Source organism: Myotis daubentonii, chromosome 11, assembly GCF_963259705.1.
Source record: "Myotis daubentonii chromosome 11, mMyoDau2.1, whole genome shotgun sequence".
NCBI lineage: Eukaryota > Metazoa > Chordata > Mammalia > Chiroptera > Vespertilionidae > Myotis > Myotis daubentonii.
The window spans coordinates 43932004-43947239 of NC_081850.1; the positions used below are offsets into that span (position 1 = coordinate 43932004).

Here is a 15236-nt window from a genome sequence, read left to right on the forward strand (position 1 = left end):
AATAGATATATAACTTACACTCCTTCAAGTATTATTTGCATGTTGGAGGAGTAGTGTGTTGTGATCTATATAAAATATGTCAGTAATCTCCAAAAGCACTCTGTTTAAATAAAATATTTAGGAAATACATTAATTCTTATGTATGTAGAAAGCACAACTCTGTATTTTTACTTTTTTGAAACCAGATTTGGTTCGTCAAGGCATTGTGTGAAAGTATTACAAATTTTCAATTGTGCTTTCCTTTTAGGGTTTTGTAAGTGGCATAACAGGAATTGTTACAAAGCCAATCAAAGGCAAGTATAATAGTTTCTTTAGGTAACATATATTACCAAGTGTTTCACAAGTTGATTCAATTTTCACTCTTAATCTAATTGCCTAAAGCTTTGTCTTTTTTATTTCCAGGAGCTCAAAAAGAAGGAGCAGCTGGTTTCTTTAAAGGTGTTGGGAAAGGTTTAGTTGGAGCAGTGGCAAGGCCAACTGGAGGCATCATAGACATGGCTAGCAGTACATTTCAGGGAATAAAAAGGTAAACTTTCTTTGATGTAGGGTATGAGTGAAATGCTTAAACCATGAGAAATGAAATAAGTCTGCTATATGGCTTGAGGTACTCAGTTATGAAACCTGAAATATGGCAAATTGCATATGATCTTCCTAATTACTTTTGGTATATTTTTTAACTTGTTGCCATTGCATCACTTCAGCTTGATAGAATTTTTTTGTATTTGTCATCCATTCCCAGCAGCCTTGGCAACAAAGGTTTGACAAGCAAGCTTTTTCATTATCTTTATCAGAATAAATTACAACAATGTAATGCAACATGTCAGTTATAAAATTAGCAAATATTACATTGTTGCCTTTTAGGGGGAACAATAAATGGCTTTTTCTATTCTGGGTTCAAACTCATTTGTGTTCACCTTTCTTCATAATATTATTTTGTTAAAGGTTATTACAACTGTTTCCTTTATGTCTCTTCATTGGTACAAATCTTAAAATATGTCCTCTCTTCCTCAAAATTAAATGTAACTTAAGACTGAAATTTAGTATTTGCATTATTGTTACCTCTATTCTAAAAATTTGCACACGTATGTATCACAATTGATTAAATTCATGCTGAGACCTAATTTATTTTTTTTCCTTTTTAATTTTTATTTTTTATTGTTCTCTATTTTATTCCTTTTAATGAGACCTAATTTAGAAAGTTAGATGGCTGGATATTTTTCTAATCTATTTCCTTTTGTATTTTCTTTTGCTTACTGCCGTACAGAGATAAGTATTGTCATTGTATGAGTTGCTCCTCTTAAGTCAGTATTTCATACTGCTTTACCCCAATTGTGGATGTTCAGCTATATTCCCTTTCAGCAAAATAAAACATTTTTATAAAAATAAGACTAAAAACTAATAAAGGATATAATTGTGAAGAAGGATGTTGAAAGCAGAAAGGGGAAGTGGGTTACAGGAACCAGATGTAAGAATATAAATTGGTGGATAAATCTAATTGAACTGTATAAAAACAACATTGGAATCAGAATATTTAAAATTAGAAGATACAATTTGAGAAGGAACTGACTGGCTTTAAGGTATACATTATTTCTCTGAATAGGATTACTATGTAATATTAGATAAAATAGACCTTAAAGCCAAAAAAAGCATTATTATGGATAAGGTAATTAGCTAATGACAAAAAGAACAGTTAACCAATAAGATAACAATTTTGAACTTGCACTCAACTCACAATAGACTCACTCTTTAGAAAGCAAGAATTGACAAAACTACAAACATTTTCCAAATCTTCCATAACATTTCTCTGAATAATTAATATATTAGGAAAACAAAATTAAAGTAAAATGATTGAACAGTTAACAAGCTTGATCTAATACACACATATGAATATTTATTGATTGAACACATTTTAGAGAGCATCTTATATGTCTAGACACTGTTTTAATCACTCAGGGAGCCAGAAGTGAACACAATTGGCAAAGTCCCGGTCCTCATACAGCTTATATTCCATTGGGAAAATAATAGATAGAAATGAGTACACTGATAAACATATGGTATACTAAATGGTGAAAAATTCTATGAAGGAAAATAAATCAGAGTAAAGAAGTCCAAAGTAGTGGGGAGGAAGGTGGCTAATATATGATGTTCAGGGAAGCTTCATTGGCAAGATTAAATTTGAGGAGAGACATGAAGGAAGCAAGGTAGTGAACCATGTGGGAAGAATGTTAAAGGCAGTAGGAATAGTAGGTAATAAAAAATCCTCATGCAGGCCCTAGCCGGTTTCTCAGTGGTTAGAGCTTCAGGCCATGGACTGAAGAGTCCTGGGTTCAGTTCCAGGTCAAGGGCATGTACCTCAGTTACGGCACTATCCTAGACTCAGGTCAGGGTGCATGTGGGAGACAACCCATCGTCTCTCTCACATCAATGTTTCTCTCTCTTTCTCTCTCTGCCTCCATCCCTCCTTTCCACTCTAAAAATCAATGGAAAAATATCCTCCGGTGAGGATTAAAAATGCCCATAAAAACAAAAAAAAAAGAGACAAAAGCCCTGATGCAATAGTATTTTTGGCCTCTTTAAGGAACAGCTAGACCAGTACACCTAGAGTAGAGTGAGCAAAGGAGAAGGTTGGAAAGGTTCTACAGTACCTTTCCAACACACACACACACACACACACACACACACACACACACCCCACACCATATCACGCCCCATTCATCTTATATGAGAGCATTGATTTAAAATCAGGGATTTATAAGTGGAATTATTCCCCCCTCTCCTTAGAACACTCTTCCCTCTTTTGTCAGCATGGTCACTTTCTTTATTCAGAAGTTGTCTTCCCAATGGGGCCTTCCATTGCCATCCTAAAATTTCAATTTATTCCCTGTCCCCACCACAGATACTTCATATCTCTCTTTCCTTCTTTATTTTTTTTCTCTTCAGCTCTTATCACTGTTTAACACAAGCACATTTTCCCTTGTTTATTTGTCTCCCCTCCTAGTATGCAAATTCTATGAGTGCAGTGGCTCTTGTTTCCACAGCACTTCAAATATTGCTTGACATGTGGTAGTCTTTTTTTTTTTATTGAGATCATTGTAAAGTCACATGCATTTGCAGGAAATAATGCAAAGAGATTCTTCTTACACTATACTAGTAGTATGTTTCCTATGGCTGTTGTAACTATCACAAACTTGATAACCTAAACCAGGGATGGGAATGCCTGGCCAGAGGGCTATATAAGGCCCTCAAAATCATTAGGTTTGGCCCTGCCAATCATTTGGTCTGGCAGGATTCAAAATTCAATAAATCTAGGAGCTTTTTTCATAGCAACATAAATGTATATTAAGTGAGTTATATTAAGCGAATGATGTTACAAATATGCAAATGGCTATTGGCAGAAAGATAGGTTCCCCACTCCTGGCTTAGCTTTCTTGATAGTATTTTTTATTAAGTCTAATTTATCTGTATCTGTATTTTTGTTGGTTGCTTATGCTTTTGGTGTCATATATAAAAAAGCATTACCTAATCCAAGGGCATGAAGATTTACACCTATATTTTCTTCTAGCTGAGTAATAGTTTTATCTTCTAAATTCAGGTCTTTGATCCATTTCAATTAATTTTTGTGTACGAAGAGAGGTTGAGTTCAATTTTTTTTCTTTTGCATGTGTATATATAGTCCCAGCATCATTTGTGAAAAAGACTTTGTTTTCCCCATTGACTGATCTTAGTACCATTTTCCAAAATCAATTTCTGCAAAAAAGATAGCTGGGACTTCAATAGGGATTGTATTGGATGTGTAGATTAATGCTATGTTAACAACATTAAGTCTCCCAATCTATGAAAATGGATGTCTTTCCATTTATTTAGGTCTTTAATTTCTTTCAATAATGTCTCAGAGTTTTCAGTATGCATCTTCTTAATTTTATTCCTAAATTTCATTATTTCAGGTACTATTTATTATGTGTGTGTTTTTAAAACGTTTTTTAATGATTTTGAGGTTTTAGCAAAGGCAATTAGGCAAGAAAAGAAACAAGACATCCAGAACTGAAAGAAAGAAGTAAAACTACCTTTATATTCTAACTAGAGGCCCGGTGCACAAAAATTTGTGCACTCGGGGGGAAGGGGCGGTTGCTCAGCCTGGCCTGTGCCCTCTAGCAGTCTGGGACCCCTCAGGAGATAATGACCTGCTGGCTTAGGCCTGCTCCAGGGTGGCAGAGGGCAGGCCCAATCCCTAGGTGCAGCCCTTGGTCGGGCTCAGAGCAGGGCCGATTGGGGGGTTGGGACACCACCCCCTGTCACACTCAAGGCAGGGTCGATGGGGAGGTTGCGGCGTGACCCCCTGTCACGCACAGAGCAGGGCCCATCAGGGGGGTTGGGGAGCTCCCTCCTGTCACGCACAGAGCAGGGCCCATCAGGAGGTTGAGGAGCTCCCCCCTGTCACAGAGTAGGTCCGATAGGGGAGTTGGGGCACCGTCCCCTGTCACACACAGAGCAGGGCGGATCAGTGGGTTGGGGCACCACCCTCTATCACCCACAGAGCAGGGCCAATCAGGGGATTGGGGCGCCGCCACTGTCACACTCAGGGCAGGGCTGATGGGGAGGTTATGGCTCTACCCCATCACAAACAGATCAGGGCCCGTGGGGGGGCGGGGGGGTTGAGGCACCGCCCTCTATCACCTACAGAGCAGGGCCGATCAGGGGGTTGGGGCGCTGCCACTGTCACACTCAGGGCAGGGCTGATGGGGAGGTTATGGTTCTACCCCGTCACACACAGAGCAGGGCCCGTGGGGGGGCGGGGGGGGTTGAGGCGCCACCCTCTATCACCCACAGAGCAGGGCCAATCAGGGGGTTGGGGCGCTGCCACTCTCACACTCAGGGCAGGGCTGATGGGGAGGTTATGGCTCTACCTCGTCACACACAGAGCAGGGCCCGGGGGGGGGGGGGTGGTTGGGGTGCCGCACCCTGTCACACACAGAGCAGGGCCGATCAGGGTGTTTGGGCGCTGCCCCCTGTCATGCTGATCCCAGTGCCGGGAGGCCTCTCGGCTCTGCTGATCCCGGTGCTGGGAGGCCTCTCGGCTCCACTGATCCCGGTGCTGGGAGGCATATTACCCTTTTACTATATAGGGTAGAGGCCTGGTGCATGGGTGGGTGCCAGCTTGTTTGCCCTGAAGGGTGTTCTGGATCAGGGTGGGGGTCCCCACTGGGGTGACTGGCCAGCCTGGGTGAGGGGATGATGGCTGTTTGCAGCTGGTCACACCCCCTTCAGGGTGGGGGTCCCTACTGGGGTGCCTGGCCAGTCTGGGTGAGGGGCTGAGGGCCGTTTTCAGGCTAGCGAGCAACTGAAGCTCCCAGCCTCTACTTTTTTTTTTTTTTTTTTAATTCTGGGATTTATTTACCTTCTATAATTGAAACATTGTTGCTGTTACTGGCGCTCCCAGCTCTGAGGCCGTGGCCTACTGAAAGCAGGTATCTGGGGTTTGTTTAGCTTCTATAATTGAAACATTGTTGCTTCTGGAGCTCAGAGCCGGGCCGCGGCAGGCGGGGAATCTTGGCTTCCTCCATCACTGGAGCAAGCAAGCTTCATGTTCACTTCAGCTGCATGGCTGCCGGCCGCCATCTTTGTTTGCAGTTAATTTGCATTTCGCCCTTATTTGCCAATGGGAAGCATAGCGGAGGTATTGCTAATTACCCTTTTTGTCTTTTATTAGATTGGATAGATATAAGAGACATTGGTCTGTAGTTTTCTTGTGATGTCTTTGTCTGGTTTTGGTATGAGAGTAAAACTGTCCTCATAGAATGATTTAGGAAGTGTTTTCTTCATTTCTTGGGAAGAGTTTGTGGAGGATTTGTGTTCATTTTTCTTTAAACATTTGATAAAATTTTTAAAGAAGCCATGTGGATTTGACTTTTATTGTTTGATTACTAATTCAATATCTTTTTTTCATATAGATTTAATCAGCTTGTTTATTTCTTCAGTCATTTTAATTATATATATATATATATATATTTAAATATATATATATATATATATATATATATATATATATATATATATATATTATTGATTTTTTACAGAGAGAAAGGGAGAGAGATAGAAACATCGATGAGAGAGAAACATCGATCAGCCGCCTCCTGCACATCTCCCACTGGGGATGTGCCCGCAACCCAGGTACATGCCCTTGACCGGAATCGAACCCAGGACCTTTCAGTCCGCAGGCCGACGCTCTATCCACTGAGCCAAACCAGTTTCGGCTCTTCAGTCACTTTAAATCTCTCTTCTTTTCTTTGTCAGTCCAGCTAATGTTTTGTCATTTTTGTTGACTTTATCAAAGAACCAAGTTTTGGCTTCATTGATTCCCTCCATTATTTTTCTATTTCATTTACTCTAATATTTATTATTTCCTTTCCTCTTGCTAGCCTCAGGTTTAGTTTGCTTTTCTTTTTCTAGTATCTCAAGTATTAAATTAGATTATCCATGTTGGAGCCTTTTCTAAATGTTCACTTTCACAGCGATAAATTTTCTTCTGAGCACTGCCTTTACTGCATCACATTAAGTTTTGGTTTGTTTTAATTCATCTGAAAGTAGTTACTTTCCTTTGTGATTTTTTTTTCTTCGGCCTTTAGTTATTTAGGCTTCTGTTGTTTAATTTCCACAAGTTTGTGAATTTTCCAAATTTTCTTCTCTTATAGATTTCTAATTTTATTCTGTGTGGTCAGTTAACATATTTTGTATGTCATGGTACTTTTATATTTACTGAGACATGTTTTATGGCCTGATGTATATAGTCAGTCCTGGAGGATGTTTCATGTGCACTTAAGAAGTATATGTAATTTGCTGTTATTGGATTGAGTGTTCTACAAATGTCTGTTAGGCCAAGTGGGTTATAGTATTTGTACAAGTCTTCTATTTCCTTGATGGTCTTCTGTTTGGTATCTACTATTGAAAATTGGATATTAAAATAAGTGTCATTGTGAATTGTTTTTTCTCTTTTCAGTTCTGTCAGTTTTTGCTTTGTGTATTTAGGGGCTCTTTTGTTAAGAACTTATATGTTTGTAGCTTTTGTATCCTTTTGATGTATTCACCCTTTCTTCATAAAATATCCTTCTTTGTGTCTAAATCTCAGTATAACCATTCCAGCTCTCTTTTGGTTACTGTTTATGTACTATATCTTTTTACATCCTTTTACTTTCAATTTATTTGTGTCCTTAACTCTAAAGAAATTCTCTTATGAACAGTGTGTGTGTGTGTGTGTGTGTGTGTGTGTGTGAGAGAGAGAGAGAGAGAGAGAGAGAGAGATTCTGCCAATCTCTGCTTTTAATTGGAGATGCTATCCATATATATATGTGTGTCTATACATGTAGACACATTATGTGGTAAGGTATATTTATATAATAAATTAATTTTTTATGAATGTGAATATTTGCTGAATGAATGAACAATTCATGGACAATTCTCAAGTAGGTTCATACAGTCAAAATGTTAAAGAAAATATTACAGTATCAAATTCAGCAAGCATATATGTGTTTCAAATAACACATATCAAGCCCAAGAAGAAAAATTCTTACAGAACAAAAATGTTGCTAATATCTGTAATTCATAGAGAACTCTTATGAGCTTTCCTTTTTCTTTTAGGAATGAGAAAGGATGCCTGAAATCCTCTCTTATATTTAGCATTGTACTGGAGGAACTAGGTAGTATCATAGGAAAAGCAAAATAATTTAAAGGTCTTAAAATGGAAAAGAAATAGCAATACTCATCATTTTCTGATTGATCTACAAAGAAAGTCCAAAAGATGCTATAAGCAAACTTATTCATAGTACTACATTTTTCTAGAGAACTTGCATTATTAGTGTCATAAAGATAAATTTTAAAAGAGAAGTATCATAGTCTTATTTTGTCCAAAAGAAGATGCTTTTTAGTAATTCCATTTTAAAGATGATGAATTTTTGGGAAAAGAAAATAATTTTTTAATCCTCACCTGAGGGTATTTTCCCATTATTTTTTTTGAGAGAGTGGAAGAGAGGTGGGGGAGAAGGGAGGAGAAACATTAGTGTGAGAGAAACACATCCATTGGTTGCCTCTTCCAAGTGCCCCAACTGGGGCCAAGGATCCAGGCCCATGTCTGTGTCCTTGATTAGGAATCGAATCCACAATGTTTTGGTGGTATAACCACTGAGCACACCAGCCAAGGACAATTTTTGAATATTTTTAAAAATCAAGTTATATTTTTTTCCTCTAGGGCTACAGAGACTTCTGATGAAGTGGAGAGTCTGCGGCCCCCTCGGTTCTTTAATGAAGATGGAGTTATCAGACCTTACAGGTTGAGGGATGGTACTGGAAATCAGATGTTGCAGGTGGGTGAAGAAATATCTTACAAGTTAAGATTAATTTAGCTTTATTGAAAGTAGCTTTAAACATTTGTTAGATTATTTGAGCTTCTATGTTTTGCTTAATTCCATTTATAAGTTCCTTATTTTACCTAGGTTTTATTGTACATTTATTTACTATAAGATTTTTTTTCTTTTTTACAGGCATCAAAAAGTTTGATATGAAAACAGTTAATGCATGACTTTGCAACTGAAAGCCAACAGTAGATTTTAGTCTTAAAATTTACAAACTACGTACAGCTGTTTCAGTGTTTTGAAAACAAAGAAAAGCTTTTGTATTGGTAACTTTTGTATAGGACTTTTAGTGAATCTGATCTTTTTATAGGGTATTCTAGTTCTGTGCTGGATTTGCTAGATTTATTGAAAACCATTGTGTCTATATACCCTCATAGTTGGTGGTACTTTTTAGCCAATGAAACCCTTTCTGTTTAGGGTACTTCCTTCTCTTTATCAAACCAACCGGTGCTTTTATACTGGATATAATTCTCATGTCCAACTAAGAATGGGTAGGGAAAAAATCAGGACCATTGCTATTCGAATTCTTAGGTTCTTGTGCTTTTCTTTTATAGATGCTCAAGTGGCCAAAACCCTCTTTTTGCTTTCTGCTTGTGTCATCCTTTTAAAATCTTTTGGAATTTGATAAGCAGTTCATAAGAAAGCCAATATCTTTTAGTAAAGGAAAGTAGCTTTTGGAACATAGGCAGTTTGGAGGTAGAATATTTTATCTGTTAGATAATTTTCTTGCTAGTAAGTTGAACTTCTTAAAAATCTGGATTATAGTGTAGGTAACATACCATAAAATTATACCAATTTAAAGTAGTTTGTGTGGGTTAGATGTGGAATACTAAAATAAATTATTTTTGAAAACAAAGAGTCATTATGTTGTATAGACTTGCAAATATTCAAGGTAATAATGAAATGTGGGAATATGTCTCTTCCTTTATAAAGCCTTGAAATCTTAACTATTGCCAAGTTTAAAGTGATTAGGGTAAGATTTAAAACTTCAATATTTTTCTCACTACATGCAGAGTATGTAATTTTTGCATAAAATGTGCTCTCATCTAATGTAGTAAAACATAACCATTGAATTAATGTGTGATATTTAGTAAAGTGATTTTACGTTGTGTTTAAAATGTTTTTAAAGCATCAAAATAATACCATATTGGGATGGAACTGGCAATCGAGTGAGAGACTGTGCTCTCAGGGGCATTTTATACGGTCTCTGCAGTGTCAGTTAGCCTTCTTTGGAAGAAATATTGGATGGAAATCCAGCAAGTTGGAAATGTTACAGAACAAACCTCTGGTTCATACATTTGAAACATATATTTCTACTCAGTACCTACCTTCTCTTTCTAGAACACAATTAACAGGTTACTAACATTTTAGTAGACTGAATGGTTATTAAATCATCTTTAAAAAACTAAAAATATTTGAGACACTATTTTAATAAACTTAATAGGAAATAAAGATGAATGGTAAGGAGTTTAGAAATGCATTGTCATTATTAGAAAACAGATCATAATACATAAGAAAGCCATGAGATACCAAACGTTTCTTGTGATTGATAACTTGATTTCACTGACAAGTAAATTTATTCTATGCCTTCCTTGTTTATATAAAGCTTTAAACCTTGGGATTTAAAGGTCATTACTTTTGACTATATTTTTTAATATATATATATTATTTTTAGTAGGCCAGTCTTACCATTAATTGCCAAAAGAGCTATTTAAAGGTCTAAAAGTTCACAATCCTTGTCAGCTATTACTTGTTTTTCAACAAGAACAGTAAACACAGTATAACTGGAATACCTATAGGAATTCACCAGATGCCTTAGGATGTTTGCAGTTAGCATTATTCTCTTAATAGGTGTAAGAACTGGGTTATTGCTTTGATGGTAATAGTGCTTCTTTGAATAAAAACTCTACTGTATGATTAGCTAACACTTTAAAATATATGAATACTGTGGTAAAGAACTGGATGTCATAGAAACAGGATTTAAAATCTCATCAGCTTAGATTTAATCTATTTAACTGGTGCATTTAGAAAAAGTTTAATACTATCAAATATTTCTCCTCTTATTTTCTAATTTTCTAAAAATAGTGCTCTGTATTCACAAATTCTATAAGCCCCTGTATAATAATTAAATATAAAAAACCACTTTTGTTATGTACCTATCTGGAAAGTAGTACATTATCATAGTGCTTGGTAGTAGTAAGTTGAAGAGAAAAATAGAATAATTCTATTAGAGAAATAGAATAATTCTAATGTATCCCCAGACTACCTTATTGGTATCACCAAACGATTTTAAACATAGCAACCAGTAGAGTTTAGTCTTAGTCTATTAAGATATGGAATATTATATCCATAATTATTGCCCTATTCAGAGCTGGTGTCTGCTTCAAAATTATTTTGACTCCTTGAACATTTCATAAGTTTGCATGTCTTCAAGGAATTTGTCATACTTAGCTAACCATTGTGCTTCTTTCTTTCCTTTACCATGCTTACAGAAAATTCAGGTCTACAGGGAATGGATTATGACTCACAGTAGCAGTAGAGATGATGATGATGATGATGATGATGATGATGATGATGTAAATTAGTCAGATCTCAAATGTTAAAATTAATATGTTAATCTTATTTGAAATGTTTCAGTAACATTTGATGTTTTGTATGACTGCTAGCATAATACCCATATGCTCATTCTTAGCAAGTTAAAATATTTTTTCTTTTCAAAATGTTTTTCTCTACACAGTTTCAAAAGGCAAAATAATCGCATTATTTAAGCACAGAAAAATGTATTATACATCCAAAGTAGGGCATACTATATATTTTGTTTGTATATATTTTGTAGTTTTGTAATATAGTTTGTCTTTAAGATTTAGTTAGACTTAAAGTTTTTGTTAATGTTACCTAGTTTTATCTTATTTTAAATTTCTGTTTGTTAGCAAAATGCTATTTTTAATGTTCTTTGTATATGTTTTGGTTTGTATGTAATGCCATTTTGAAAAAAAAAGGAAGAAAGAAAAGGAAGAAAGAAAAAGGAAGAAAGAAAAACCTAATAGCTAGTCAAAATTCATATTTATTTAGCAATTTAAAAGTATTTTTGTCAAAATTTTAAAATAATAAACATATAACTTGAAGCAATATGAATTTGTTGTTCTATTCCAAAATCATATAGTTGGGACTGCTATTATAAGGAACATTTATGATTTATCACGGAAGTGATAATTTATAGTCTGAGAATGAAAAAAGTGTTCTTTAGTTTACATTTTATTTCATTTTGTATATATAATTTATAGTGAAACAATGAACAAAGTTGGTTTTATAGTCATTACATTTACTTATTAACTTACATATCCATATGCTATTCCCCTATTATAGAATGATAAAATTAGTTCAGGACATAGAAGTATTTTTATAGTAAGCATAATTTTTCTTGATAATATTGGGAAAATGTTATCTGTCTCTGTGAGCAAATGTTTTATGTTTTGTGTACTGAGGGATGGTTGTTTTTTTCTTTTTTTTTGTAATTTCAACTTAGTGAAAGTGTCTTGTCCTGTTTCCCTAGTATATCAGATGTATTATTATTTTTTAAATCCTCCAGAAACCAAATGACTATTATTTGTATAATGTTTAATCCCTAATGACTTCAGTGCTTTTGGTTCAACAAAGGAACATTTACCTTGATTCATGCTAAGCACTTTGGTCATAATGGACTTGCATTAGATTGTAGTAAATACTTACCATAATTGTTCAGCTTTGGGCTTGATTCAGCCCATGATGCCTGAATGTCTTCTAATTCTTAAGTTTATCAGGATTTTATTTCTGTTAATCACTGTTTTCTATTTCTTAGAAAGTTTTTATAAAAATTTAAGATTTCCAGTATTGAGCTTATAGAAAAGGAAGCTCTTTTGAAATTACTACCTGCCTAGCTTTCATTCAAATTAAATAGAAACCAAGATCATGTGTATTAGGACTAAGAAATATGTGAATAACAAAGAATTTAATTATTGTTTTCATCAGAGTAATTTTCTTGCCATTTTTTGGAATAAGTGAATGTGAAAACAGTGTCCATTAAAATAGTCACTGCTGGTATCAGAGACCATTTGTATTTGTCATACACCCACTACTCTATCACCGTTGGCCAAAATAGAAGCCTGCTGGTTCTACTAGAAGCTGTGAAGAATGCAGCCTAGTGTTATGTCTTGTGTATGCCTGAGGAATATCTTCTTACATTCCAACTTTGCTAGGTATAAGGCTTTTCTATAGGGGAAATGCTAAACTACGTGTTAAATTGAGTTTCCCGTGGTGGGTCTGTCACACTTAATTCTATGGTACAGGTTTCCTAAAGATCCTTGGAATTTATCTGGAAAAAGTTCTGTATATTTCAGCAGTGACATACCATTTTAATGAAAAGAAAATTGGAAGTAGGATTATATTTATTTAAAATGTCTTAAACAATAAAAAAGATCAAAACAATATTCTAGCAACTAGTAAACTTGGTTCTTGTGGTCTTAAGAACTCATCATTCTTCAGTTTTAGTTCTTAGAAGTGAAATATGTTCTTTGATAGTATAATTGCCCTTGTTCTTTGTGTTTTCCTGTTACAGAGAAATAATCTCTTTAAGTTGACCACAGGTATTATTTTTTTTAAAAGTAATTATACATAGTTTCTTAAAAATATTATACATAATTATTAAGGTATTATCTTCTCTATGGTGTACTTTATATCCCTGTGACTGTTTTGTAACTGCAATCTGTACTTGTCCTTTCACCTTTTTCATCCAGCCCGCCCCCCCCATCTCCCCCCCCCCCCCGCAATCTCCATCCCCTCTGGCAACACCGTTCTGTTCTCTTTATGGGTCTGTTTCTATTTTGTTCTTTAGATTCCACATATAAGTGAAATCATATGATATTTGCCTTTCTCTGGCTGACTTATTTCACTTAGCATAATGCTCTCTAGGTTCCTTTTATTAGGGAAATGTTTAAGACCAAGGATAACTTGATTGTTTTACATCAGGGCTGGGGAACCTTTTTTTCTGCCAAATACCCATTTGGATATTTATAACATAATTTGTGGGTCATACAAGATTATTAGCTAAAAAATCAGCCTACTATATTTGGTCAAACATTTACTTATTAACTCCTAATGCCTTGGCAGGGCAGACCAAATGATTTAGCAGGCCTTATACTAAAAGCTGAATGTTCTCCAACCTGGTTTTACAGCAATATGTTCCTGTTTGTTTTTTTAACTTGTTTTTGTCTATTAGAGAGAGACATCTATAGGTTGCCTACTGCAGCTCCCTAACCAGGGTCAAATCTGCAACCTGGGCATGTGCCCCGACTGGGAATCAAAACTGGCCACCTTTTGGGGCATGGGATGTTACTTGACCAATTGAGCCGTACTGGCCAGGGCTACACCACTGTGTTCTTGATGGAGTTTTAGGACCTGGAAAAATGTATTTTACTCCTTATCAAATATATAAAAAATGAGTTTTTTGTTTTACACCAGTGATTTTGTAATGGAGAAATAGGACCTAGACAAAAAAATCTTCTTATTCCTAATCTAATGTACAGAAAAGAGTTCAAGTTTGAGACTTTAATGAGATGAACAAGTCTTTTGTTTGTTTGTTAATGGTTCTATAAATAATTAGAAACTTAAAGTGGAAGAATCCATCTAATAAGAAAGTCTTCTGAGAAAGCTATGTTTGGAAGAGTCTGTAATTCCATTTCTTTTCATGTTCTTTGACTTTATTTATATCCGGAATTTCAATGTTATCATGGCTTACCTGTAGGAAAAGAGAAGGGTTCTCTCTTTTCTAAGCTAATAATTGCCCATTCTTTATTTTGCTTGTGTCTACCTGAAGAAGAATTTACCTGAAATCGTGAATACCTGTCACCATGGATAAGTTTTTAAAACAAGCCTGTAAATAAAATTAATTAGTGCTCACATTGCATATAGATAAAAGAAATCTAAATCCAGAACAATATTGCCAACTTTCAATATTCCTTATAGAAAAGGAAGTCAGAATAAATATCAATGTGTTTCTATATTTAAAACTAGAGGCCCGCTGCACGAAGAGATTTGTTCAATAGGCCTTCCTTCCCCTGGTTGCTGGCACCAGTTTTCCTCCAGCACCTGGGACCCAGGCCTTTGGTCCGGCCGCAGTGAGGCCACTGCAGCGGAGAAGCCAAGCCTCTTTAGTCTTTAGTCTTCAGTCTTCAGTCTTCACTCTGACCGGAGCCTTCATTTTTCGCTCTGTGCCTGCATATGCAAATTAACTGCCATCTTTGTTGGGTTAATTTGCATAGTCACTCTGATTGGCTGGTGGGTGTAGCAGAGTGACACCAATTTTCATGTTTCTCTTTTATTAGTGTAGATAACCAGGATTTTTGCAAACTTTTTGAAATAGTTCCAAACTCCTATCATCAATGCAGTGTTGAGTGATTTTAAAGTCATGTTATTAAAATTTACAGATGGAACCATTGTTGATCTGTGACTAGGATATCAATGTTCAGCATGATATATTTGCTATTGCATTTCTATCCAAACGTCATATACACTTAAGACATAAGATGACTGCTATAGTAGCGACTATACTGGTTTGTCACATTTAAACCCTGTGGTCAAATTTTGCATTGTTCTTTTCTGTATTGATGGGAGGAAGACTAGAAACAACCATCTCAAATGTTATTTGAGTACCTTTCACAACTGCTCCTTCAGGCCTTTGTTTTTTATTTTATATATTTACTTGCAAATTTATAATTTATAGGCCCAAAATATTAAAGATCCTATTGTGTCTAAAGATACACAGATTATTCATTTAGATCACAAAATACTTATGATGGG

At 35.6% G+C, this 15236-nt stretch overlaps 1 protein-coding gene across 5 annotated transcripts in view; it reads left to right on the forward strand.

Annotated features, from left to right (window-relative positions):
- Positions 1-15236, forward strand: part of VPS13A (vacuolar protein sorting 13 homolog A) — a 206911-nt gene that overhangs the window by 166140 nt on the left and 25535 nt on the right. For 3 of the 5 annotated variants that reach the window (XR_009447628.1, XM_059656963.1, XM_059656964.1), the window contains 3 exons: positions 248-293; positions 403-526; positions 8240-8354. Coding sequence is in view for 4 of the 5 variants with exons in the window: in XM_059656963.1 (XP_059512946.1) it covers positions 248-293; positions 403-526; positions 8240-8354 (285 nt within the window). In the remaining variant the exon portion in view is untranslated. Of the gene's footprint in view, positions 1-247; positions 294-402; positions 527-8239; positions 8355-8531; positions 11528-15236 lie in introns of those variants that run through there. The other 2 variants (XM_059656967.1, XM_059656965.1) reach the window with 2 other exon arrangements.